Source organism: Phaenicophaeus curvirostris, chromosome 27 (assembly GCF_032191515.1).
Source record: "Phaenicophaeus curvirostris isolate KB17595 chromosome 27, BPBGC_Pcur_1.0, whole genome shotgun sequence".
Taxonomy (NCBI): Eukaryota; Metazoa; Chordata; class Aves; order Cuculiformes; family Cuculidae; genus Phaenicophaeus; species Phaenicophaeus curvirostris.
The window spans coordinates 5,215,548-5,243,030 of NC_091418.1; the positions used below are offsets into that span (position 1 = coordinate 5,215,548).

At 49.3% G+C, this 27,483-nt stretch overlaps 1 protein-coding gene across 7 annotated transcripts in view; it reads right to left on the reverse strand.

Moving 5' to 3' along the window:
* AAK1 (AP2 associated kinase 1) overlaps positions 1-27,483 on the reverse strand; it is a 90,830-nt gene that overhangs the window by 55,654 nt on the left and 7,693 nt on the right. For all 7 annotated transcript variants that reach the window (XM_069877710.1, XM_069877709.1, XM_069877715.1 and 4 more), the window contains exons 2-4: positions 6,539-6,657; positions 4,125-4,233; positions 1,881-2,023 (exon numbers count right to left, since the gene is read on the reverse strand). In XM_069877710.1, the coding sequence (XP_069733811.1) occupies positions 1,881-2,023; positions 4,125-4,233; positions 6,539-6,657 (371 nt within the window). The remainder of the gene's footprint in view (positions 1-1,880; positions 2,024-4,124; positions 4,234-6,538; positions 6,658-27,483) is intronic.

Here is a 27,483-nt window from a genome sequence, read left to right on the forward strand (position 1 = left end):
TTCTCTGTAGGGCTTCTCTCAAACATGTCGTACCCCTCTATCCTTTTTTGGGCCTTTCTTCACAGGGAGATGCCCACTTTTCCCTACAGGCATGTTGCTCACAGGTGCTGCTGTTGGTCACTTGCCACCAGCTGGAGACTGTGCCAATGAGAGGTTGTTCCATTTCAGGCAAAGCCTGTTGGGTTAATTCATAACCACTGCCGCCAGCTGCTGAAACCAATCCAGCTGTGCTTGTCTGAAAGGACTTAAAGATTATTCACGCTATCCCTCTGCTGGCAGAGCACTCTGGGCAGGAACCTCCAGTGTTAGAGGAATGTCAAAGAGCAGAAAGCAAAGAAAGCCTCCGATCTCCATGCAGCTGTCCACAAAGTCCACATCTGCTCACTCTTGAACAGAATTATGTTCACCCCAATAGAACACTTACTCAACAGATGCCTCTCCTTACATTCAGAACCTGTACAGAACTTTTCTGGTCGTTAATCATTTCTGGAATTGCAGCTTCTCCTTGGTATTGTTAAATTTGAACTCAAAGTCAAAACATATTGAAATCATTCATTCATCCCCAATTGTGACTGGAGCTCCGAAGGTTACCACGACAGAAATAATGCAACATTCAACTGGGAAACCTGTCTCCAAGCAGAGAAGGACCAGCTCTCTGACCCTGAGCTCAGCCCCACACAGGGCCTAGCCTTCCAAAACCTGCCCTGACCTGAGCACGCAGCAGTGGGCTGGACCTCAGACAGTAATAGTCCACTTCAACTGCAACTCAGCGTAAGATGTAACATTCAAAGTCAACTCCCTAACCCACCACCCACACCCAAGGCTTTATCCACAGGCCACACAAGACATTTGTTCTTTACTAAAACCCTGCTGGGATGCACCCTAAAGGTGACGGCAGGAGCTGATATCGACTGTAAAGGGTCCTGTTCCCAAGCCCCATCCTCTCACACCAATCTCTCTTGCTCACAGACCTTCAGAGCTTTAAACCCAGGCCTCAAATTTATTTCACTGGAGAACAAACACATGTGACTTGTTTCACGCTCCCAAACTGACTGTGGGGTCAGCACTGGAACACACTGAAGCACACCAAGCTCTGAAGGTTTTTTTCGCTGCACTACCTGGCTCTTATTGGCACGGGTGGTGTCTTCTGCTCCTGTAAAACAATGGCCAGTGGCACAAAACCAGCATCTATTAAGGGCTCCGAAAGCAGAACCCAACCCACAAACCATATCTGAATTGGAAAGGTACACACGAGCCTCCACAGGAGCCTCGTCTTAGCTGGATATATTTATTACTCAGACATTTTATGAGCTAGTTGAGAGGAAAGTCTGTTTGTTTGATTACAGGCATGGGATTGTTCAAACGCTCTCCCCGCCGGCCTACCTCAGTTCCCAGCTGAGCACACAGAGTTTTACAGGGCACTTCCCCGGTCAACAGAGAGTTAGAGGGCAGTTTCAAAAGCTTCTAACGGCTCGTGCCCCAAGGCCAACATCTCAGGAGGGATCCTCTTAATGTGGGCCCAGGCAACACACCTAGAGCATGCTTTGTGTGAGCTATCGGAACCCCGATAGGGTTTCAGGTGGAAGAAAACCACCATGAATAATTCATCAAAGACATGCTGGCACATCTGTGCAAAACAGAATTATTCACAAACATTTGTGTTTAAGTAGATCTATAGACGGCAAACATATGGTAAGCAGCAAGGAGAGGTTTGTTTTCTTTTTCATCTTCCAGCAGAAAGAGGTATTTACGCCTATTTTTACCTCATTACTAACAACAGAAACACAGGACCAGGACTCAAAGCCCATCTGCTGTGGCGTGGGCAGACACGGTGAGGAGGATGCACACTCCTTGCTGTGTTACTCGAGTCCACAACTCACCTTCAGATCCCTGTGGATTATTGGCGTTTTGCACTGATGCAACCTGGCTACGGCTTCGCAGGTGTCACAAAAGATCTGCAGGACCTCGTTCTCAGTGAACCCCGTCTGCAGGCGCTGGTTCATGAGGTTCACCACTTGCCCCCCTGTGGAGAAACAAGCACCAAGGATCAGAGCAGGTACGCAAAGTGAGGTCTGGCCTGGTCAGAGCCCCAGTTTCCAGACACACCTCGTCCTACTCAGTTCCCCAGACTGTGGTGGCACAGTCAGTGCATGAGAAGTTCATGAGTTCAAATTCAACATTTGCACCAAGCCTTCCCATGAGGTTTTTTGTCATCTGCTTATCCACCTTGGTTCGTTCTCATTTCTTTGCCTCAATCCTGGGGTGGGGGCTTCCAAATCTGCTGGCAGGCATGACATCTCCTCTTGCCCTCCAACAATGCTTCAAGAGCAGCAAGTTTGCTTCCAAGGCCTGCGTTCGCTTGGCTGCATTAACACTCAAATGTAATTCTGACTAAGCCACATCATTCTCTTTCTTCCTCAAAATAAGGCTTTTTTTTTGTCAGACTAGAAGAATAAAGAGCTGAATTTGGGACACCCACAGTCCACAAAATACTTCGCCACATGTAAGCACAAGGAGGGAGAAAGACAGACACTCAAGTCCCTCCCATTACTGAATAACTTGGCTAAAATCATAGACTGGCAAAAAAACCCAAACCCAAATCCGTCTTTCTGGAGTTCCCCTGGTTACAAACCAAAGGGAGTTTTCATGAATGAGTCCTGAATTTGCCTCAACTTTGAGGTTTTGTTGCTGTCAAGGCCTTTTCAAAACAATCCACAAAGTTCTTTTCCCCTCAAAACACCCTATACACACAGAAAAATATTTCTGAACCTTTGGCAAAGCGAAATTGTAACATTTCCCGTCACAAGCGTCAGAAACCTCTGTTTTCATGGTGCAAAATAAAAGCTGAGCTTAATAGATAGTGCAGCTGTCAATATTTTGCACTTAGAGTGAGCACAATTCTGCACACAAAGACACCGATTTGGTTTGGAAGCTGTTTGACACTAAAGCCAAGTGTCAAACAAATATATATACAAATAGAGCAGCAAAGAGGGGACAGTACTGTCTATGCCTGGAGAAGAGGAGGCTGAGGGGAGACCTCATTGCTCTCTGCAACTACCTGAAAGGAGGTTGTGGAGAGGAGGGAGCTGGGCTCTTCTCCCAAGGGACAGGGGACAGGACGAGAGGGAATGGCCTCAAGCTCCACCAGGGGAGGGTCAGGCTGGACACCAGGAAGAAATTTTTCACAGAAAGGGTCATTGGGCACTGGCAGAGGCTGCCCAGGGAGGGGGTTGAGTCCCCTTCCCTGGAGGGGTTTAAGGGACGGGTGGACGAGGTGCTGAGGGACATGGGTTAGTGATTGATGGGAATGGTTGGACTCGATGATCCAGCGGGTCTTTTCTAACCTGGTGATTCTATGATTCTATGTTGAAGTTGTTTTAGCATCGAGTTGTTCTTGCTGCAGTGCACCTGGCTTCGATCAAATGCTGAACAGTCCCAAGAACAGCCCCTACCATCAGCTGCCACCATCTAAAAGAGCCACAGGCTTCTGAAGTCACCTGGCCAAAACCACTGGTCTTGTTTCATGCTATTCCTGCAAGAGGCATTTGAGCACAGCATATCTGTCATCTACCAAACACCACATCCCAACCACAAGAGATCAAAGCTCTGGGACAGCTGGAAAAGGCTGGAGGAGTCTGCTTGGCTCAAGACAGCCAAACAAAGTCAGAGGTAGAAGGAAGACTTTTTGGCTTTGCATTATCCATTTCGAGCTTCTTCCAGAACAACGTTAAGCCTGACTGAAGAGGAAAAAGTTTGCGATTTGACCAAGCAAAGAAGAACTTCATTCCACAGCCCAGCAGCTTTAGAAGAGCCACTTCCTGTATGGACCAGCCCACAGAAAGCAGTAACACATGTTTAAGGGTTCTTGGCCACAAAAGAAAGGACCTAGGAGCACCCTGGGCAGGAGCAAAGCTGGTCGCAGTCCCATTAACAGGGTCAACATAGCCGTATGTCCTATCCACTTCTCCACGTCTCGTTTGGCTTTGCTTTGTTGAGAACAGTTCCTTGGCAGCTGATGAAGGGCCAGGCCCAGGAACACCTCAGGCTTTTTTTAAAGGAAGATGTTGTGCAAGTTTGCAGTAAACGCTGAAAAGGGACAACGCGACCTGCTGAACAGTACTCACCTCGACAGAAGTCCATCAGTATCAGCACTTCCCACACGTCTCCGCTGCTCACTGAGTTAATACTGGAATCAATGTATCCGACAATGTTCTTGTGGCCAGACAGATCCCGCTGTAAGGTAAATAAATTCAAAGCATAAACCAGCCATATAGAGTGAGCAACGTTTTCATCTGGTTCCTCTACACTGCAGAGCTTTCCTGGCTCTTCTCCTGTCTAGGCACAAGCTTCTGTCACTTTGGATTCATCGCCACTCACAACTCGAACAAACCTGAGGTCTGCCTCTACCTGTTTTCCTTCCAGAAGGATCTGAGACAAACAGCATGGAAAGAGCCACTCGAATGAACCAGAGCGTTCAGAGATCAGTCCAGATTTTCAGAGGTTGCCCTTAGATGGCCCAGGCCAAGCGACCTGGAGCTGCTCCTTTGCGTAGAGGGGAGAACAAGGCCAATGTTTTGTGGTGGCCTCACACAGCACACGTTGTGCTTACTTTTCTCATCTCCTTCCACCCTTCTGCTGGCAAATGTATCTCCAATCTTCGCATGCTCAAAAAAACCCACTAAGGTAAATAAAATAAATTTTAACCCTGCTTTTAGAGGAAGCTTATTAGAAGCAACTCAATGAATTGAAGTACAAGTTCTCCTACCAACGGTTTCCCATGACACATGCTAAATCTGCAGGAAGCAGTGTCCCTGGAGGTGTTCTAGGCCAGGTTGGATGGGCCTTGGGCAGCCTGATCTAGTGGGACGTGTCCCTGCCTGTGGCAGGGGATTTGAACTAGATGATCTTTAAGGTCCCAAACTAGTCCATGACTTCCCTGGCAGTGCCAGCTTCACACACACTCCCAGGTGTGAAAGCCAGACCAGTTCAATGTTCAGCTTCACCGGTTAAAGAAATCAAGGTTCTGCTGGCCATGTTCTCATGCTTTATGGTGACAACACACAGTTAAGTTTAAAATATTTCTTTATGGCGCAAAAGCTAGGAAAGAAGAAAACATTTCCTTTTCATGATGTCCTGGTTCTTGAGGACAAAGATCAGTGCTTGTGGTACAAGAGCATGTGGCCCTGCTGAGTCAGAGGGATACTTCTCACCTTCACTTTCCAGGTCAGTCGCACGTTTCAAAGAGCCACCAAAGGCACGGAGACAATGGAAAGCACCAGCAAGTAAAATCCAAGTAAACAAGCTTTGTGAGCACAGCTAAAATCTTTGATGTAAGATCTAATCTTGACTTTTCCCACGTAGCGTTGGCTACGGTGATGACAAAGCAGGCCCAAAGCTTCATGACACTGTCACACATACTTTAGAAGTCAACTTTAAAAGTATTAACCTAATTAAAGCCACTTTGAAAAGCACACCCAGAACGGCTACAGGTAAGAGCTTCTGCTATGAAATCACCTGTCCCAAATTTACACCTTGTGTCATAAATCAGCACAATGAGGATTTTCTATTTCTTTCCCTACCCTACAGCTGCTCTAAATGGTCAGCAGTATAAGATCATGGAATGGGTTGGGTTGGAAGAGACCTCAAAGCCCATGCAGTTCGCCCCCCTGCTACGGGTAGGGACACCTCCCACTGGATCAGCTCCAAGCTCCAGCCTGCTTGGCCTGGAACACCTCCAGGGATGGGGCAAATATCTTGGAAGACAACTTCGGCAGCACTTTCTACGTCTACCAGGCTCCAAACAAGACTAAGCAAATCTACTGGGATCTTCTCATTTTTCCTTTGTTTAGAGACGCCAAGTTTAAAACAGATATTAAAACCAGCGACCCTACAACGGAACTACCTGTATCCAATAATCTAGAGAAAAATCCTAGTGCCTATCAGAAATACTGTTCTGTTTCAAAAGCCCAGGCAGTAACCACCCCACAAACACTGTTTTTAATGTATCAACCTCACCGACACAGAGACAGCCTTCATCCCAACCCGAAAGATTAGAAGGTGCTGTGATACCAATCCATCTCACGATTAAGGTCTCACATCCATGCACTGATGGGAGTTCAGTACCCAGAATCATCAGCCTTTTCTGAGGAAGCCGAAAAGGCTGCAGACTTTAGCCCTGAAGTGAAGATATTCCGATGCTGAAGCCTAACACTCCCAACCACGCTCACCTCTTCCCTTTCCCATTAAATCACAGGGCTGACACAGGAGTTTTTTCCTCCTCTCATTTTCCTGAGATCTCCTACACTTTTTCAGCTCCTGTGTTTTTCTTCTCCCCTGAAACTAGTTACATTTTCCATAATTCACTACAAGATCTTCACACAACCGCGTGACTCCAGGAGTTCAATCTTTCCAAAACACAGTTTTGCTCTGGGAACACACAGTTTGCAACATGCTGCTGCAGGGATCCCAGGCAGAAGCTGCTCAGGCACACACACCATTCCATCCCAGTCTGTGGTCCCAGTACAACGCGGTGACTTACCATGATTTGGATTTCTCTTTTGCAGACTTGCAAGTCGTACTCGTTATTGACGTACATCCGCTTCAGGGCACACTTCATCCCATTGTTAGTCCTCACAAGAAACACTATCGCAAATCCACCTGCGGAAAACAAAATCAGCCTATTTATTAACAAAAAAACCTCTCGGTCGTTGCTTCCAACATGGTTCCTGCCTCCAGAGCCCAGCCAGAACGGGGAGGACACTCGGTACCTGGGCATTAAAGGAATCCAAGGGGACAAATCTTCAGTTCAGGGAAGCAAAGTTAACATCTCCATAAAAACAAGCAGTTACAGAGGTTACTTGTCCTGCCAGGTAGTCTTTCCTTGCTCCATTAATTTCCATGATGAAATAAAAAGCTGAAGCATAAACAGCAACCTTGCTCTGGACAGAAACCAGAGCTACAGATCATCCACTAAATTACTAACAGCCTACACTTAAAAGACTTCCTGAATTTTAAAGCACCTAAATTAGATTACAAAGCAGATTTGTGCAAGAAGCAGAAGAAACCCATCTTCCCCACACAGTTTGATGGTAGCACTTTTAAAAAAAGGAGAGAAGAACAACAAGGAGGGGGTGGAACCCCACAATTCATTTGGTGGTCATTGCTTTTAGTAAAGGCAGGACTCCCAGGACACCCTTGGCTGGTTTCGGAAGAGAGCCCTTCATCTGCCAGCAATGCAACAAAACAATGGGCTTCACCTTTGTAATCCTGGACAGAGATCAGAAGCTGACTCAAGATGGGAGTCCAAGGGTATGAGAACACCACACCTGGCCCCCCCAAGATCAGAATGAACCAGAACAGAGACACATGATCCATGTTGCCAAGAAGGGCTGCTGAATCACAGAATCATAGAATAGTTTGGGTAGGAAGGGACTTTAAAGATCATCCAGCTCCAACTCCCTGCCATAAGCAGAGACACCTCCCACTAGATCAGGCTCCCCAAGGCTCATCCAGCCTGGCCTCGAACACCTCCAGGGATGGAGCAGCCACAACTTCCCTCAGCAACCTGTTTCAGTGTCTCACCACTCTCATGGTGAAGAAATTCTTCCTAATGTCTAATCTAAATCTGCCCCTCTCCAGTTTATATCCGTTCCCTCTTGTACTATCACCACAAGCCTTTATGAATAGTCCCTCTACAGTTTTCTTGTAGGCTCCTTTCAGGTACTGGAAGGTCACTATAAGTCTCCTCTGAGCCTTTTCTTCTCCAGGCTGAACAACCCCAACTCTCTCAGCCTGTCCTCCTACGGGAAGTGCTCCAGCCCTCGGATCATCCTTGTAGTCTCCTCTGGACCCATTCCAACAGCTCCATCTCCTTCTTATGTTGAGGATTCCAGAACTGGACACAGGACTCCAGATGAGGTCTCACTATTGAGGAACAGAGGGGCAGAATCCCCTCCCTCGCCCTGCTGGCCACGCTGCTTCTGATGCAGCCCAGCACACGGTTGGCCTTCTGGGATGCGAGCAACCATTGCTGGCTCACGTTGAGGTTCTCATCAACCAGCACGCGAAGTCCTTCTCCTCTGGGCTGCTCTCAATCACATCATCCCTCATCCTGTATTGAAGCTGGGGATTGCCCTGACTCAGCAGTAGAACCTTGCACCTGGCCTTGTTGAACCTCATGAGGTTCTCCCAGCCCCACTTCTCCAGCCTGGCCATGTCCCTCTGGTTGGCACCCTGTCCTTCCAGTGCAGCAACTGCACCATTCAGCTTGGGGTCAGCTGCAAACTTGCTGAGGGTGCCCTCAATCTCACTGCCTATATCAGCGATGAAAATACCAAACAGCACTGGCCCCAGTACAGACCCCTGAGGGACACCACTTGTCATGGATCTCCATTCGGATATTGAGCCGTTGACCACTCGCTGGATGCAACCACTCAACCAACCCCCAACTCCACTAAAATTAGGCAAAGTTGAAAGGATCAAAGACACATCGACACGCAATTATTACAAAGCACTGCCAGATGCCCATTACAGGACCATTTATTTCTATTTCCAGCGTATGTCAGGCAGGGCAGCCCTTCCAACGGCCGGCGATTGCCAACGCTAATGCACTGCCAGCTCCGACAGAACACGGAGATGCCAGGATTTGTGTAACTCCAAGCTGGCCAAGGTCAGCTCAGGCACCGGCGCCGCCTCAGGTGCCACACGTGGTGGGGGCGGTGGGTACACAAGTCAAAGAGGCACAGTAATCCTGGCACTAGGACCAACCCCGCGTCTTTGCTGGTAAAGGCTTTTTTTCCAGCACGGGTATGGAAAGCAAAAGGCGAGAGAGCAGTCCAGGCTTCAGATGCAACAGAGCAAATAAATCCAGAGACTTTGCAAGCACCAAAAGGCAGAGAAGCAAGAGCTAAGCCGGAGAGCCAGAGGACAGCGCTCCTTTGCACTCACAAAGACGTGCCTGGGATTTACAGTTCTGATGGAAATCCAGCTCTCCTACACACAAGCCAGCAGAAGCTGGAATATTGTTCTCATTTCAAGACATAGAAAGTTATTTATGTGTTCAACCCAAAGACATAAACATTCCTGAGCAGGTAGGGCTGTCACGGTTTAAGCCCCGGCCCAGATAAATTTCAGCAGCTAAAATTGTGCCGCTGGGCTCCCAAATCCCTTCCCCCCAACCCCAGAGATAGAGGGGAGGAAAATCATAGGATAGTTTGGGTTGGAAAGGACCTTAACAATCATCAAGTTCCAACCCCCCTGCAATGGGCAGGGACACAAGAGACCTGCAGGCTGGAAACCGAAACTACAGCTTTAATGAACTGATGAAAATGAGAAAGTAGTGAAATAAACACAAATATCTGAGCTTGGGCATCAGAGATGCTGTAGAGCAGACACGAGGGAATGGGCCTGTGGCTGGGAGGGAGCTGGGCTCAGGGCCCAGATTCTGGAATGCACGGATCCAGGATCAGGAGCAGCAGACAGACAAGGTCCTCACTGGATATCAGTCATCACAGAAGAGGCTGAGACCCTTGTGGTCTCTTCATTTTATCCTAAATGTGATATGTACAGGATGGAATCCTCTGCTGGCCAGTTCCCAGCATGGGCAGCTGTATTTTCAGCCCTTCTGTAATTTCAGCAGGATGCAGCCCTCTCCGCAGCCAGGCAAGCACCTCTAAACCTGGTAAAGCCAGCGCACAAAGCTGCATGTGATCCCCTTCTGAGCTCCTCGCAAGGTAAGAAGATAGCACTCTGCTGTGTTTCAGTGATTCACGTGTATGACAGGGCTGGAATCCTCTTGCAAGCAGCAAGCCCCAGGCAGCCTGGAGAAGAGGAGGCTGAGGGGAGACCTCATTGCTCTCTCCAACTCCCTGAGAGGAGGTTGTGGAGAGGAGGGAGCTGGGCTCTTCTCCCAAGGGACAGGGGACAGGACGAGAGGGAATGGCCTCAAGCTCCACCAGGGGCGGGTCAGGTTGGACATTAGGAAAAAAATTTTCACAGAAAGGGTCACTGGGCACTGGCAGAGGCTGCCGAGGGAGGGGGTTGAGTCCCCTTCCCTGGAGGGGTTTAAGGGACGGGTGGACGAGGCGCTGAGGGACATGGGTTAGTGATTGATGGGAATGGTTGGACTCGGTGATCTGGCAGGTCTTTTCCAACCTGCTGATTCTATGATTCTATGCTGCTCCCAAGCAAGGTGCACTGACATACTGGTGAGGAAGTGATCAAGAAATGGACTCCTCCTTCCATCACCTGCTTGTGATAAGCTCTGCCAGATCTGCATTTCACTGAATCGTAGAGTGCCAGGTCGGAAGGGACCTCAGGGATCATCTGGTCCAGCCCTTTGTGGATCACCTAGTTTAAATGAGTTGGCCCAGCACCCTGTGGAGTGGAGCCTTCAGAGTGTCCAGTGTAGAGGAATCAACAACTTCCCTGGGGAGAGGATTCCAATATTTAACTGACCTCATGGGGAAAAATTCTCTGACCCTTTCTCTGGGCCTTCTCCAGCCTGACCACATCTTTGTTGCATGGTGGGGGCCAAAACCGGACAGAGCACTCAAAGTGCCGAGTAGAGTAGGATAATGATTTCTTTATCTCTGCTGCTGCTACCCTTCCTGACGCACCCCAGCATCCTGCTGGCCTTCTGTGCTGCTGCAGAACACTGTTCACTCCCGTTGAGCTGGCCGTCCACCAAGACCCCCAGGTCCTTCTCCACAGAGTTGCTCGCTAGCCAGGTAGAATCATAGAATCACTAGGTTGGAAAAGACCTCCAGGATCACCGAGTCCAACCATTCTCATCAATCACTAAACCGTGTCCCTCAGCACCTCATCCACCCATCCCTTAAACACTTCCAGGGAGGTGACTCAACCCCCTCCCTGGGCAGCCTCTGCCAGGGACCAATGACTGTTTCCACGGAAAAAATTTTCCTGATGTCAAGCCTGAACATCCCCTGGTGGAGCTTGAGGTCATTCCCTCTTGTCCTGTCCCCTGTCCCTTGGGAGAAGAGCCCAGCTCCCTCCTCTCCACAACCTCCTCTCAGGGAGTTGCAGAGAGCAATGAGGTCTCCCCTCAGCCTCCTCTTCTCCAGCCTAAACACCCCCAGCTCTCTCAGACGCTCCTCGCAATCCTTGTTCTCCAGCCCCCTCACCAGCTTCGTTGCTCTTCTCTGGACTCGCTCCAGAGCCTCAACATCCTTCTTGTGGTGAGGGGCCAGAACTGACCCCAGGATTCGAGGTGCAACTTCACTCGATCCCCTCACAGCTGTTGGAGCTGCACCGATGTCCTGCTCCAGATCTCCATGCACATCCTACCAGAGAAGTATATAAACAGCAGAGGAGAAAACAAGGCATGACTGCGGGAGAGTTTTGTGCCTGCCAGACAACAGGGCCCCACAACAAGCCTGTTCTGTTCACACTGAGCCGAACTACAGCAAGTTTAGCTGCAGTCAGACAGCGTTTGAAGCACCAGCTCAGCAGAGCCCATCACCTGAGTTACTCAGCTCAGAAAAGGGCTGGCTGGCCCTGCCCTGCACACACCAAGTAAAGCAGGTTTGATTTCACAGCCTCTGCAGCCTTTTCACAAGCCATAAGAGCTCCCAGATAACCCCAAATCGTCTGTGTTAACTTGCTGTGCTGGAACAGCTTCATTCAAACACAACCAGGCCAAACATCTCCTCCTAAAATCCCCGCTGAAAGCACCCCCTGAGACACACAGAATCATTAGGTTGGAAGAGACCCCAGGGAACATCAACCGTAGCTGCACACTACTACATCATATCCCCAAGCACTTCATCTGTCTGTCTGAAATCCCCCCGAGGATGAGGACTCCACCACCTCCCTGGGCAGCCGTTCCAGTGCCTGAGAACCCTCTTTATGAAGAAATTTTTCCTAACATCCAATCTGAACTTTCCCTGACACACCTTAAGGCCAGTCCCTCTTGTCCTATCACCTGTCACTTGGGAGAAGAGACCAACACCCTCCTCTCTACAACCTCCTTTCAGGGAGCTGGAGAGAGTGATGAGGTCTCCCCTCAGCCTCCTCTTCTCCAGGCTGAACAGCCCCAGGTCCCTCAGCCGCTCATAATCCTTGTTCTCCAGCCCCTTCACCAGTTCCATCGCTCTGCTCTTCTCTTCACGATGCGCTGTGTGCACAGGAGGGAGCAAGACATGCAGCACGACGATCTCCCAGCTGCACATGAGCTCTGCCTGAAAACTCCTCCCCTGCATGGATGAGTCTTCCCTTTGCAAACATTTTTAAGTGTTTTCTTGAATCACATCCCTCGTTTTTCCCAAGGCTGGGCTGGATAACCCCAAAGCAGTGAGGCTGGAGGAGGAGGAATCACTCCTCTATTTAGTTAAGCTGGTCAAATTATTTGGCTTGAAATAGCCAACCATCAAGTTGGCAACTCCTGCCTTAAAAACATCTCTGCTTCATGTTGCATTTTTTTCCTTCTGCAAACAAATTAACAATATCTGGAGTTACCATGGTTCCTGACAAATGCTCTGGATGCCACTAAAAACTCTGTTCTTCAGAGGTGAAATATTTTCCTGAGCTGGACAAACAAAGCATGTGGTTTTCCACTTAGTCGTTTCCAGCTTTCTGTATTTTTGCTCAGTCTCATCCACCTCAAAACTCTGAGTGCAACCACCGTGCCCTAGCGCTGAAGCGCAGGAGACAGCCAAGTGCTTAGCCAATGTCCCCAAAACTACCCTAAAAATATTTGGCCTCCAGGGACAACCAGCAAGGCATTTTAAGCTCCGGTTGTGCTAGCAGGCACTTAATTTTAAGTGCTTTGCTGAACCAGGCACAAAGCCACTCCTCATTTGCACAATCCAAATACTTATTGATTCTTATCCATTAGGAATTATGTCATATTCTGCCTTATCTCACAAGCCAAAAGAACTTCCTTAGCATTACTTTCCTAAGTACAAGGGGCAGGCTCACTTGATTTTTCCCCTTAAGACAGGATGCCGTAACCCAGCTACAGAAAACCAGCACCGAGTCCTTTACTCAGGGTGTTTGCAGCCTCATTCCCAAACCTTTCCTAAAACACGGTTCCCAGCACTCATTTTTCCCATGGCCGCAACACTCAGGCACCTCAGCACTGGACACAATCACTTGGCAACATCACAGCCCTTTTTCCTTGGCTGCTGTACTGAGAAAGTCACCGTGCACCTCGACACCTCTCTCTGCCAGCACGACACACAGACAATTTGAAAAAATAAAGTTTTTCTTCCCTGATTTTGCATCCACAATAGTCATTCTGGATCAAAAAGCACCAAAATATTGGGGTGCCTCTTCCAGAGTCAGAGATGGCCTCAGCAAACCTCAGCTTTGGAACCACGCATCCTTCCCACAAAGGAAAAAGGCCAAGGAAAACACCAAGCAGAGTCAAGCAACACAGTCCTCTGTTAATTATTTCAGACAATGGCCAAGTTCAGCTGAAGTTCGCATCAAGCTCTGCAAGCTCACCAGGGAAAAGTCACTGTGATGGGCCAGCGCTTCTCTCCTGCTGCTCCAAGTGGGAGTTTTCAACAACAGAGCCATGGGATGGTTTGGGTTGGAAGGGACCTCAAAGCCCATCCAGTTCCACCCCTGCCATGGGTAGGGACACCTCCCACTGGATCAGGGGCTCCAAGCCCCATCCAGCCTGGCCTTGAACCCCTCCAGGGATGGGGCAGCCACCACTGCTCTGGGCAACCTGGGCCAGGGCCTCCCCACCCTCACAGCAAAACATTTATTCCTAACGTCCAATCTAAATATTCCCCCTTTCAATTTAAAGCCGCTCCCCCTTGCCCTATGACTCCAGGACCTTGTAAAATAGTCCCTCTCCAGCTTTCCTCCAGCCCTTTTCAGTACTGGAAGCTGCTCTGAGGTCACCCTGGAGCCTTCTCTTCTCCAGGCTGAACAACCCCAAATCTCCCAGCCTGTCCTTATAGCAGAGGTGCTCCAGCCCTTGATCATCTTCACAGCCTCCTCTGGACCCGTTCCAACAGTTCCATTCTCTTCTCCTCACCCACAATTCCAGGTTCTCTCTGCAGACTGCACTGGAGCTGCTGAGACCTTCAGACTAATGCTCTGTTGCTGCTGGGCAGCGTCACTGTCACCAGAGTGTGAGGCTTGCCCAGCAACTCCTGGAAAAGCACCGCACTTAGTCCCAAGAACACAACGATAACGGCAGGGAAGGCACAGAGTGACAGGCCCTTATTGATCCTGTGAGATCTCACAAAGAAATATTTGCCTTGTTTTAAAAGGGCTTCTTATTTTACCAGTCAACTATGATGGGCATTATCATAGAATCATCAGGTTGGAAAAGACCCACCGGATCATCGAGTCCAACCATTCCCATCAATCACTAACCCATGTCCCTCAGCACCTCATCCACTCGTCCCTTAAACCCCTCCAGGGAAGGGGACTCAACCCCCTCCCTGGGCAGCCTCTGCCACTGCCCAATGACCCTTTCCCTGAAAATTTTTTCCCTCATGTTCAGCCTAAACCTCCCCTGGCGGAGCTTGAGGCCATTCCCTCTCGTCCTGTCCCCTGTCCCCTGGGAGAAGAGCCCAGCTCCCTCCTCTCCACAACCTCCTTTCAGGGAGTTGCAGAGAGCAATGAGGTCTCCCCTCAGCCTCCTCCTTATAGAGCTATTTTTGTCGGATTAATCTGCACTGATATATTCTCTCTGCTCTCTTACTCCACTCACATTGTCCAGCAGGAGAATGACCACAGCACATCTGATAAAAAATGCACGATTTCAAATGCCATTTTTCCCCGTTTGCTGTGACTTCTCCATCACATCTGAGTTCTTTGTTTCCAGGGCAGGACATTTCACTCCAAAATAAGTTTTCTGCTCTACTGTTACCCTTTTTGATTACCAAGTGCACCCGCAAATTGTGATCAGGATTGTGAAGTGCTCTGCTTTGATTCATAACAAGGAATAGGAATGGTCAGGATCACTGCACTATCAACTCAAAAGTAAAATACAACGATTCCCTCAAGATTTTGTTTTTAAAAGGGTTCGAGGTTTAACTAAGCAGCCACACTAACGAGGCAAACTTTGTGCTAGGGCTGTGACATCCAAGATCGCAGCTATAGCAAGGGAAGTATAAAGATGACTGGATTCAACCTGGAACGTTATCTCTGCTCCCACTTCTTGAGATGGAGACTGTCAGAAACACAAGCAATTCAGAAGTAAGACTGTGATTTAAAGAACAGAGGATTTAAAGAAGATGCTTTTAGGGTAGGAAACCCTGCAGTTAACACTAGAGGTAAAAGATTAAGAACCTGGCCAGAGAACGCCTGGGTCAGCATGACAACGCTCCTCACAGAGCAGCACAAAGCAAAGGCTCTGCTCACCCAGCTCACGATCCTGAGCCTTGCAGCCTGTCTCCAGAAACCAAATATCTGCTGGAAGGACACCTTCAGGCCTCCAAACCTGGGGAAGTCCAGAAACAACCCCTTAAACCACCCTCCAAGTGTGCTGGAGCGGTTTATTCCTGGCGTGAGGAAGACTCACCAAACTCTCCACTGACTTGATTTCAGCTCCAGATTTGTTCCCTACCTGCCACAGACAGGAACACGCGGCTGCCAGGCTGTCCAGAGTGTCTTTTCCAGATCACCAGCACAAAAAGACTGAAAGGACTGGAAACTGTAGCAATTCTATTAACATTCTCCTTTGTATTTTGTTGTTTCATTACTCCCTGTTGGACTGTCGCTGATCATAACACGTAGGATTTGGGATTTAATTAATGCCTATGACTCGCTCTCCCACCCAACTCCATAATCCCCTTGGTTTCACTAGGGCATTTCCCCATGTTATTTGGATATACTTGTGGAGATTATTCACACACAAAGCACACAGGCTATCCTGGGCTTGCATCACGTCTCAGGAGTCCGTGGGCGTTAACTGGTGCTTGTTTCCCACGGCGCAGGCTACAAAATTAGGATTTCCTTCACCTAAGCCAGCCTGCAAGCCCAAGCACAAAGCGCGACAGGGTGTGCTCAGCCACCAGCTGGACCAGAACAGGCGCAGACACAGAATCCTAACACTCTAAGTGCAACGGGAGTGAGTTTCTGAAGGCAGCGATGAGAACAGAGAGGGGGAACGCAGGACACGCTGCACAGACCGCAGAGCAAGCAGCAGTTTCTGTAGAACCAGCAGGGTCCGAGTGTGGATCTCCTCATCTTATTCCACACAAGTTTCTCTCACTCCAAGCGGCGCACGCCTTTGTGTGTGTGCGTGTGTTATAAACCAAAGAATCCAGTTCTGAACAAGAACAAAACAAAACCCCTTATCCCCTGCCAACAGGCTCTCCAGCTGAGAAAAGCAGATAATAACGCTAAACCAAACAGGTTTACTCTCAGCTGAGGTTTTCTACCTCAAAGGAAATAACAAGCTTTACTCAGTTGTTTTTTTATTTTGCTTTGGTTTTTTTTTTTATGTCACTTGACTTAAGCTAAAGCCTAACAGTGCCAAATTTCAGGGACTGCATCTAAAAGGTCTGTGCCTGCTCCTCCTAGAGAAATGTCAGAAACAAGCTACTCCTCCACACATCAGGAATACAAACCCTGGTCCCTGCAGGGTAGACGGCAGGGTCTCTGCACAGTACTGGGGGTTCTCCTCCAGCTCAAGGGCTCTAAAACCCAAAGATATAAATCCTTACAGTCTGTGCAGATCTAACAGCTATGAAGCAAATGAAACAGCAGCAAACAAAGTATTACACTTCCTTTTGTTCATGGGAGCAGTCCCTGGGAAGCTCCCCATGCTCACAGAATCATAGAATCGCTTGGCTGGAAAACACCTTTGAGATCACCGAGTCCAGCCATACCCATCCACTACTAAATCATATCCCTAAGCATTTTATCTGCCTGTTTTTTAAATCCCTCCAGGCATGGGGACTCCACCACCTCGCTGGCAGCCGTTCCAGTGCCTGAGAACCCTTTTGGTGAAAAAATTCTTCCCAATGTCCAATCTGAACCTCCCCGGGCACAACTTAAGACCATTTCCTCTTCCTCTGTCACCTGGGAGAAGAGACCAGCACTCACTTTGCTACAACCTGCATTCAGGCAGTTGTGGACAGCGACGAGGTCTCCCCTCAGCCTCCTTTTCTCTAGGATAAACACCCCCAGGTCCCTCAGCCGCTCCTCGTAAGACTCGCTCTCCAACCCCTTCACCAGCTTTGTTGCTCGCTGCTGGATGCACTCCAGCCCCTCGAAGTCCTTCTTGGAGTGAGGGGCCCACAACTGAACCCAGGATTCGAGATGTGGCCTCACCAATGCCAAATACAGGGGCACAATCACCTCCCTGGTCCTGCTGGCCACAATGTTCCTCATGCAGGCCAAGATGCTCATTTCCAAGAAGAAAGACGCAGCTCTCGGTGCCTTCTCTCACACTCGCCTGTGCAGGGGGTTAAACACCATTAGGCTAAAACAAAACCCAGCAGCCTCTGGCTGGTTTACTGAGCTTTCAGCTGTGGGTCAGTCTGAACCTTTGAGGGATATCCTGCTGCCTCTGAACAGCGACTGAGAAGGCTTCACGCTGGAGTGGAGATAGAACTGCTCTGGGAAATGGATCAAATCAGATCTTGAGACACCGATTGCCAATTAAAGAGTCTGAACTGTTGTTATTTGAAGAGCAAAGAATAAAAAAGCAAACCACTAACTCCCAAGTGAAAGAGTGTCGTCTGTGCAAGGGGCAATGGTCACCATCACTCAAATTTCATCCGTTTTGACCATTTTAAAGAACTTCAGAACTGTGGGGAGAGTAGATAGCACCTTGCTAGAGCATGAAGGACACCTGGTGTTTCCAGACAGGAGACGTGCAAAAGGCACAAATATCGGGAAAATCAGCTGAAACCTGCAGCTCCCCAGATGAGATAATAAGCAGATGGAAAATTAGCTAAGCAGGTATATTTGCAACAATGTCGGGACTCTCTTCCTCTCCTGTGAGACCTCATCTGGAATATTGTGTCCAGTCCTGGAATCCTCAACATAAGAAGGAGATGGAACTGTTGGAATGAGTCCAGAGGAGGCTACAAGGATGATCTGAGGGCTGGAGCACCTCCTGTATGAGGACAGGCTGAGAGCGTTGGGGTTGTTCAGCCTGGAGAAGAGAAACCTCTGGGGAGACCTTAGAGTGACCTTCCAGTACCTGAAGGGGCTCCAAGAAAGCTGGGGAAGGACTGTTTACAAAGGCTTGTGGTGACAGGATGAGGGGAAATGGGTATAAACTGGAGAGGGGCAGGTTTAGACTGGACATATGAAGGAATTTCTTCACTATGAGAGTGGCGAGGCACTGGAACAGGTTGCCGAGAGAAGCTGTGGCTGCCCCATCCCTGGAGGTGTTCAAGACCAGGTTGGATGGGGCTTGGAGCCCCTGATCCAGTGGGAGGTGAGGGTGGGACTGAATGATCTTTAGGGTCCCTTCCAACCCAAATTATACTATGATTCTATGAATTTAATAGTGACCATACTCAAAAGAAGATCTTAAGAGTGACCCAAGCCAGTAACAAGCCAGAAGAGCTCCCAAATTAAACTGAACCTGCAGGACACGCAGCTTCTCATTTTCTAAATATTTATAAAAACAGAAAATACACATGGCACATGGACGCAGGCTGTGTGTCGAGCTGCCCCAGCACCCTCGTGGCACCGGACAAACTCTTAAGGAATATTCAAACACTTTTTGGGCAGCAGCCCCATAAAATCCCCACCACACCTTCCCTTCCTTCAGAGCGTGCAAGGGCTGGACACAACCCCTTCCGCCTAGCAAAGGATGGAGCTTCCTGGGTTTGCTCCTACTGCCAGAGAAAAGTGGTGCTGGGAATTCAAGGTCGATTCTGAGTTCACATCAATGCCAGGTCCGAGCGGAGCAGGTCAAATTCGCATCCCTCACTGTCTCACACAGCAGAGAACACCACACAGACAGCCCTACAGCTCCAGAGGTGCCAAGCTTTAGGCACAGGGCTCTGCACTCCTCCAGAAAGAACCATTTTAAGCAGCAAGAAATTCTCCTAGAAGCTCCCATTTGAGCTGGGAAGAATTTAAGTCTCCACAAAGTAAATTTGCACATATGAGCAATGCAGTGTGCACATTCTACTGGCTAAAAAGAAGAGGAGCCTCCATCGCTGGCCAGCAACAATCTGTTCGGCAGCTTCACGCTGAGCAAGTTTGCTGGGTGCAGAAAGCCTGGTATCTGCGTCAGCTTTGTGTTGAACACAAAATGCAATTGCTGCACAAGTGATTTGGTGGTGGGGGTAGAAAAAAAGGGAAAAAAACACAGCCACAAAAACTTCTCCAGTCACGCGCATCCATTAGCCAACACAGCTATCAAGGCAAAGATCTGCATCCCCTACTGCAGAAGAGCCAGCAGCGTGCAGGTCCTTGGAAATTCCTCTTATTATAACTCTGGAAAGCAGTGGCCCTAAGAGCTCCGTCTGTAGCACTGCTTAAGCTTTAAGTCTTTAAACACCACCCGACGAACAATAATAGAACACCTAGCACAGCTCGCAGGTAAAGGAAATGCTGGGAAGCTCGTGGGGACAATTCTCAGCAAGAGTAAAGTAGGGGCGCACTCAGCCCTGTGCAGATTTACCATAGCTGAGAGTCCTAATGTGATTATCCAATATTACCACCATAATGACGAGGCCCTCGCTTACTGTCATTGCTGCAATATCTAGGCCATGGTAAGACAGATTTAGATTTCCAGGCTCCACCTTCTTTTTAAGCAGGCAGGGTGTCACAGTGAATGTCGGTGTGGCAGTCACGGCCACCAGCGTCTGAATGGCACGAAAAAATACAGCCAAGAACATCCCTCAGCACAGAACATGGTCGTAACCTCTCCTAAAATCAGGAGAGCAAGAGGAGTTGGCGTGGGGGTTGTTGCGGGTTTTTGGGTGAACATATAGTTTATTACCTGGGATATACTGTGTTCAGTTCTGGGCCCCTCACCACAAGAAGGATGTTGAGGCTCCGGAGAGAGTCCAGAGAAGAGCAACGAAGCTGGGGAGGGGGCTGGAGAACAAGGATTGCGAGGAGCGTCTGAGAGAGCTGGGGGTGTTTAGCCTGGAGAAGAGGAGGCTGAGGGGAGACCTCATTGCTCTCTGCAACTCCCTGAGAGGAGGTTGTGGAGAGGAGGGAGCTGGGCTCTTCTCCCAAGGGACAGGGGACAGGATGAGAGGGAATGGCCTCAAGCTCCACCAGGGGAGGTTCAGGCTGGACATTAGGAAAAAATATTTCACAGAAAGGGTCATTGGTCCCTGGCAGAGGCTGCCCAGGGAGGGGGTTGAGTCACCTTCCCTGGAGGGGTTTAAGGCACGGGTGGATGAGGTGCTGAGGGACATGGGTTAGTGATTGATGGGAATGGTTGGACTCGATGATCCAGTGGATCTCTTCCAACCTGGTGATTCTATGATTCTATGATACTCACAACAGCAAAAAGTCCCAAAACACTTCACAGAGTTACAGGCATTGTCACAGCGTTGGTGACACAGGAAAACCTTAACTGCCTCTTCCCCACTTCCCTGGGTTTTATTTCTGATTCAAAGCTGTTTAACTTCATTCCTCAGGACCTCATCTCGTTGCAGATCTTTAAGAGCCCCTCCTCTCCCCCAGCCGATGCCCCTTCACTTCCCAGCCCCCTCCATAGAGAAAAGAAAAAAAGGAAGCTGTAAATCAGAAGGAAGCAGAGAAAGGAGGAAGAAAAAAGGAGGGCAGGGGGGAGAGTAAATTAATCACTGCCATGCAACAACATATTGGAAGCCTAAAATAATCAGTGGGCAAAATTCATCCTGTGCACCAGCTCTGCAGACCCTTTTCCAAAGCTCCAGTCCAAGGGCAGCAAGAACTCGTCACCACCCATCCTCCAAGAGTGCTGTCGGAATACAGTCTGGACACTTTAATTTAGGAGGATGAAGGTCATAGAATCATAGAATCACCACGTTGGAAGAGACTCACCGGATTATTGAGTCCAACCATTCCCATCAATCACTAACCCATGTCCCTCAGCACCTCATCCACCCGTCCCTTAAACCTCTCCAGGGAAGGGGACTCAACCCCCTCCCTGGGCAGCCTCTGCCAGGGACCAATCACCCTTTCTGTGAAAAATTTTTCCCTGATGTTCAGCCTAAACCTCCCCTGGTGGAGCTTGAGGCCATTCCCTCTCGTCCTGTCCCCTGTCCCTTGGGAGAAGAGGCCAGCACCCTCCTCTCCTCAACCACCCACAGCAATTTCACAACAAACAGGGGCTCACTGAAGGCAGTGGAACCGCACTGGCCTTCCCAGCAGGAAGCACGCTGCGACGTTCACGTGGGCAGCCTCGCCAGGCAGGTGCTCCACTTTGCAGGCTGGTGCATCCACTCGATTCCTCCCTGACAGGCAGACTTGGAAACCCCAAGCTGATGGAGCAGTGTCTTATTACTACACGACAAGACACGCTGCCTCCAAGCAGATGACTTTGGCAAAGCAGACTCAGCCCCTCTCTACCGTGGTTATTTTAGTCTGCGAACTTCCACTGTAAGACTAAAAAAAATAAAAATTAATGGGTCATGAATAAACCACAGCTTAAAAAGCAAACCACGTTTGTTTTGTTATCAGTCAGCCCCTCTAAAAAGCACATTTCAGCTGCAATTATCCCAAGCAGCTGCTAATAGCATCCGAGACATCACTCCCCTCCAACGCGCCGCGGAGCAGGGCCTGGCGGGGAGCGAACGCGTCTGGAGCTGCAGAGCCAGCCTGAAGATGCAGCCCCTGCACACTGCGAACAGCTTCACCACAAGGGTAAGGAAGCGGTGAACCGCATCGACAAAAAAGGAGAGAAAACACAAAACACGCTGAGCTAAGAACAGGTTGTGGTTGCAGGGGGGAGGAAGGAGAAAGCAAGGCTAAGCTGGCCTGGTCGTTGACTGGTTTTGAACTGGGCTCGCTTGCAAGGGGCAGCCGCAGCCCTTCAGTGCTATGGAAACAGCAGACTCCATCTGGGAAGCAATTATGCAAGGATCCAAGGAGAGCTCATGGCAACAGACAAGTTCCACATTCAGGAATTCATTACTAAGGTAGCACCCAGACTCCCCTTGTGAGCCAAGCAGCATGAAAACCCCCTCAGAAACCTCATCCATACATTCCTGGGAAAGCTCAACCTTACAGCTAACAGGACACAATAAGAGCTTCACAAGCGTACGGAGGCTTGTGTCAAATAGGTGTCTTCTGCTTAAACCCAGGAGTTCCATCCTTTCCAGATCTCCCACCTAACTACAGGTACATTCTTGAGCCGTAGAAGTGCCAGCTCACCGAGTAAGAGGAAAACACAGCTTCAGGGCTACACAATATTCCTCTAGAAGAGGGTGTGCTCATCGAACCCTAGAGTCAGCGATGAACTTTTCAACCCCTCATCACACACCAAGCATGGAGACAGGGACCTATTGTCCCAGCAGGCAGCTCGTGGAGAATTCAAACCACCAGGCACGATCAGGAGCGCACAGCATGCACCACCCAGCACAGGGAGAAATAAAAAAGCGGAAAAAGAGCTCTACATGAAGTAGGGCTGTGAGTTTTTCCACATGTGGGCAGTTGAATATACGAATATGCACGTGCCAGGCTGTTCATTTGTCAGACGTCCAGAAACAGGGAAGGGTTGCAGGGGTCCAGAACCCGCAGCTGTCACTGTTACTCACAAGCCCCTTAATTATTAGGGATTTAATTCATCAGCTCAAATGAACTTACATAACTGCTAAGAATCTCAACTTCTGTATAATATATTAATATATGCACTTCTAGCCTGCTCAGCAGCAGCCAAAGCTTCAAAGATACAACGGAAGTGCTCCTTGTGGTGTTAAGTTTAAAACAAAAGCAAAAGGTAGAAAATCACCATCTGTCCCACTCCAAAAATATCATCATTTTAATTTTAAAAAGCTCCAGTCCACGTTTAATCCTGTCACATGTTCAGCTGAACGCTGTGTGAGCAAGCTGGAGTTTGTGCGTGTCCTGTGGTCTCTGAATCACATCAGACCTTTAGAAGATAGCGTGTGTTATCACATCATGATCAGCCCTAAGATCACAGCTGCCTGCACCTGGCGATGTGTCTCTCTGATCACGTCTTCTTAGGCAGCAGCACAGAGAGTAGTTTGGTACCGAACGCTGAGTCCCAGCAGGCGCAGGCCAGGCCAGGCAGGCACCTCCCTGGAGCACGGACACGCTTTGTTCTCTGACGGCACGATGTGACATGGGGCCCCAGTCCATGAGAAAAGTTCCTCGATACTATGGTGACATGAATGTTAATGACACTGTGGTTAAAGCACCAGACGAGGAGCTGCATCTGCATTTAAGACAAGGCTTCGTCACTGCTTTCCTACAGCCCCTATCAAATCGCCGCATCTTCAGGGGCTCCTGTTTCTCATTTGTAACATGAGGTGAAAAGCCTCCCTTCCAGTGCCTGTTTGCCTGCTGGGCAGAGAGGGGAAAGAACACAACCACGCACAGAACCACATGGCACCACGTACACAGAGGTCTTCGTGTTCACTGAAGAGCTGAGACAGGACCACAGTTCATAGAATCATAGAATAACCAGGTTGGAAGAGACCCACTGGATCATCGAGTCCAACCATTCCCATCAAACACTAAACCATGTCCCTCAGCACCTCATCCACCTGTCCCTTAAACCCCTCAAGCTCCACCAGGGGAGGTTCAGGCTGGACATCAGGAAAAAATTTTTCACAGAAAGGGTCATCGGGCACTGGCAGAGGCTGCCCAGGAAGGGGGTTGAGTCACCTTCCCTGGAGGGGTTTAAGGGATGAGTGGACGAGGTGCTGAGGGACATGGGTTAGTGATTGATGGGAATGGTTGGACCTCAATGATCCAATGGGTCTCTTCCAACCTGGTGATTCTATGATTCTATCTCACATACACTGACTTGCAGCAGGGTCGCAATAGATACACAGCCACTGGCTCTGAAGTCAGAACACAAACGACTTTGCAAGCAGCGCGTGCAGAAATTCCCAGAGAATAATCCGTGCCCATCATCTGGTGCCCATATCGTCTGCTCCCCAACATGGCCACTGCCTGCACCTCAAGGTGGAACTAAGGCACAAGGACAGTGTATCAGCTCACCAGGTACCTCTAAAGTCACCTAACAGGACATTTGGAGGACTCTAGTCAACAGAACAGGGAGCCTACAGAAAGAAACACCTTTCCATCCCCACCACTGAGTCGTATTGGCTTATCTGAGATGTTTTGCATATTACAAGTACAGGCCAAGAGAGTTGGGGTTGTTGAGCCTGGAGAAGAGAAGGCTCTGAGGAGACCTTAGAGCAGCTTCATGTACCTGAAGGGGTTCCAAGAAAGCTGGGGAGGGACTGTTTACAAAGGCTTGTAGTGATAGGATGAGGTGCAATGGGTATAAATTGGAGAGGGGCAGATTTAGACTGGACATGAGGAGGAATTTCTTCACTATGAGAGTGCGGAGGCCCTGGCCGAGGTTCCCCAGGGAAGTTGTGGCTGTCTCATCCCTGGAGGGGTTCAAGGCCAAGTTGGATGGGCCTTGGACGAACCAGATCCAGTGGGAGGTGTCCCTGCCCACACAGGGGACTTGGAACCGGATGATCCTTAAGATCCCTTCCAAGACAAACTATTCCATGATTCTATGATTTTATGATCTCTATTTATCTCCTGCCCTCACCTCAACTCTCTCCCCAAAGGGACACGGCACTGACCCTTCCCTCCAGTCAAGGTCTCCTGCCTGCTTGCTATTGCCTGTTATTCATCTGCTCCCTGCACACCACACGTATTCCTGCCTAACGAGAGCTGCTGCATTAGCCAGCTGAGAGAGAAAGGCAGGGCACCACGATGTGAGCATGCACACACACACACACACGGGCTTTCACGGATCCTTCTCCTGACTTCAAGAAGTTCCCTGTCTCTTTCACACCACCAACCATTTGCACATCCTCTGGCATGAGACACCTCATGCTAAAGGTGATGAGGAGTTGCTAGACCAGAGCCCAGGGGTCAGCAGCAGCTAAAGATCTTCCTGCAAAAACACTGCGGTCGTAAGGCAGGGACTGCCTATCGATCCAGCTCACTCCTCCAAAGCAGCAGCTCAAAAGAAGAGAGAAGGTCTGGATTGCTGAAGCACTTCCCGTGTCAGAAGCAATTAATCCTTCAGAAGCTCATGACAGATAACTAAAGGGTCACTGACTTAGCAGGGAGGTAGCACAGAGAAGGTACATAAAGCACGAGGTCTGCGCTTCTGTGCTCCTCTCAAATCAGCACTGATTATATGTGTCCATTTTAAGCATTTTAAAGCACTCTGAAAGTCTGAGTTTTATATTGCGCTCGCTCCCGCAATATCTGATCAGGTTCCACACACAATCCAGGACAGCAGTAAAGCCACTAACACCCCATCAAACCAGGAGCTCCTCCTGCTTGCTACGGTGCTTTGAACAGAAACGGGTGTTCAGGGAAAGCCTGCGTGAACCAGGCCTCATCCTGTCTCTCACGGAGCTTTTTGCGCTGCTTTACGAGACAAGCTGTGAGTTTTACTGCTGTCATTACAGTCATGCAGCAAGAGCACACGGCAACCTTGCAAGCATCAATTAGCTTACAGAAGTAAAGGAGACACAAGCTCATATTTCATCTGAGTAACAGCTGATCATTTAGGTAGCTTCAGAAGACTGCGTATTTTACCATCACGGCCTCGAGAACAGCATGCCAGGTTGCTAGTTGAAGTCCCCACAGGAACATTTTGGGGTCCTCTCCCTGTGAACACCAAAGTGGAGGCAGAACTGACACGTTCCTTCCAGGGAATGAAGATCAGATGTACCTGTTGTTACCACAGTACCACCTCGCTTTCATGCACACAAAGTCTCTGCCAGGGGAGCTCAGCTGCCGATGTTTTTTTTTGTTTTTAATCCATGAGATCACCTGTCACCAGTACGGAATTTGTTTCTGCAGAATCATAATGCAAGCCAAAAAAAAGTCTTTAATCCAATCCTGTGCCAAATGACCCGGGGCCCCGATGTTGCCATGGGTTCTGCCACAACGCAAGCGCAAATTTATGCCTAAATCATGTGTATACCCAGAGCACGCCCTGTGTTTAAAACACAGAGAGGCAGAAAGAAAACACAGTTACAGCAGCCAGAGATCAGCTCCTGACTCGGCCATACACACTCTGCACTCACTGCCTCGCCTTCCTATCTCAGTAAGTTATTCCCCAGCAGCCCTGAAGGGAATAGAAGGATATTCCTGTGGACTGGGCCAGACGCTGGCAGCAGGGTGGCGAGAGCTCCTCACATCAGAGGAACTGCAGCAGCTCTCCTCTGCTTTTACTCTACTGCATCATACTTTAGGCAGCTAACAATAACCTTCATTTCAGTTACTGACAATTCCTGGACCTCCCACAGAGGAGGAGAAGGAAGTTTCCATAATGATAAAAAGCCACAAATGACAGAGAATTACCTTGTAACCGTGTTTCACTTGAAGTCTTTCCAAATCTTATCCTTGTGCTTGTAAATCACTGTCAGTATTGTTCCTAGGCTTGAAAAAGTACAGCAGCCAGGGTCTGATGTACAGAGGTGTTTTCAGCATGACACTGCCACAAGGACATCCCTGCCTCCTCCCACCCAAGGAAGAAGGTGTCCTTTCCTGGGAAACATTCATTCAGATACCTCTCCTTATCAAAAGCCAACTCCTCCATACACAGAGTTTGCATATGGCACATTTCTCCTCAGAGACTTCCTGTCTCCTTCCACATGCAAAACACGAGTCAACGCTCACTTAGTACAAATGAAGGCAAACTGGTTGTGACTTTCCAGGAGAGCAGCAGCACATCCCCCAGCTGGCAAGCTGCTGTTCCAAGGGGCACAGCCTCAGTCTGTACAAACAACAACTTTCACTGCAAGAAGTGGCCAAGAAGGCCAATGGCATCTTGGCTTGAATCAGAAACAGCATGGTCAGCAGGTCCAGGAAGGTTCTTCTCCCTCCATACTCGGCACCAGTGAGACCGCTCCCCGAATCCTGGGGTCAGTTCTGGCCCCTCACCACAAGAAGGATGTTGAGGCTCTGGAGCGAGTCCAGAGAAGAGCAACAAAGCTGGGGAAGGGGCTGGAGAACAAGGATTACGAGGAGCAGCTGAGAGAGCTGGGGGTGTTTAGCCTGGAGAAGAGGAGGCTGAGGGGAGATCTCATTGCTCTCTCCAACTACCTGAAAGGAGGTTGTGGAGAGGAGGGAGCTGGGCTCTTCTCCCAAGGGACAGGGGACAGGACGAGAGAGAAATGGCCGCAAGCTCCACCAGGGGAGGTTTAGGCTGAACATCAGGAAAAAATTTTTCACAGAAAGGGTCATCGGGCACTGGCAGAGGCTGCCCAGGGAGGGGGTTGAGTCACCTTCCCTGGAGGGGTTTAAGGGATGAGTGGACGAGGTGCTGAGGGACATGGGTTAGTGATTGATGGGAATGGTTGGACCTCAATGATCCAGTGGGTCTTTTCCAACCTGGTGATTCTATGATTC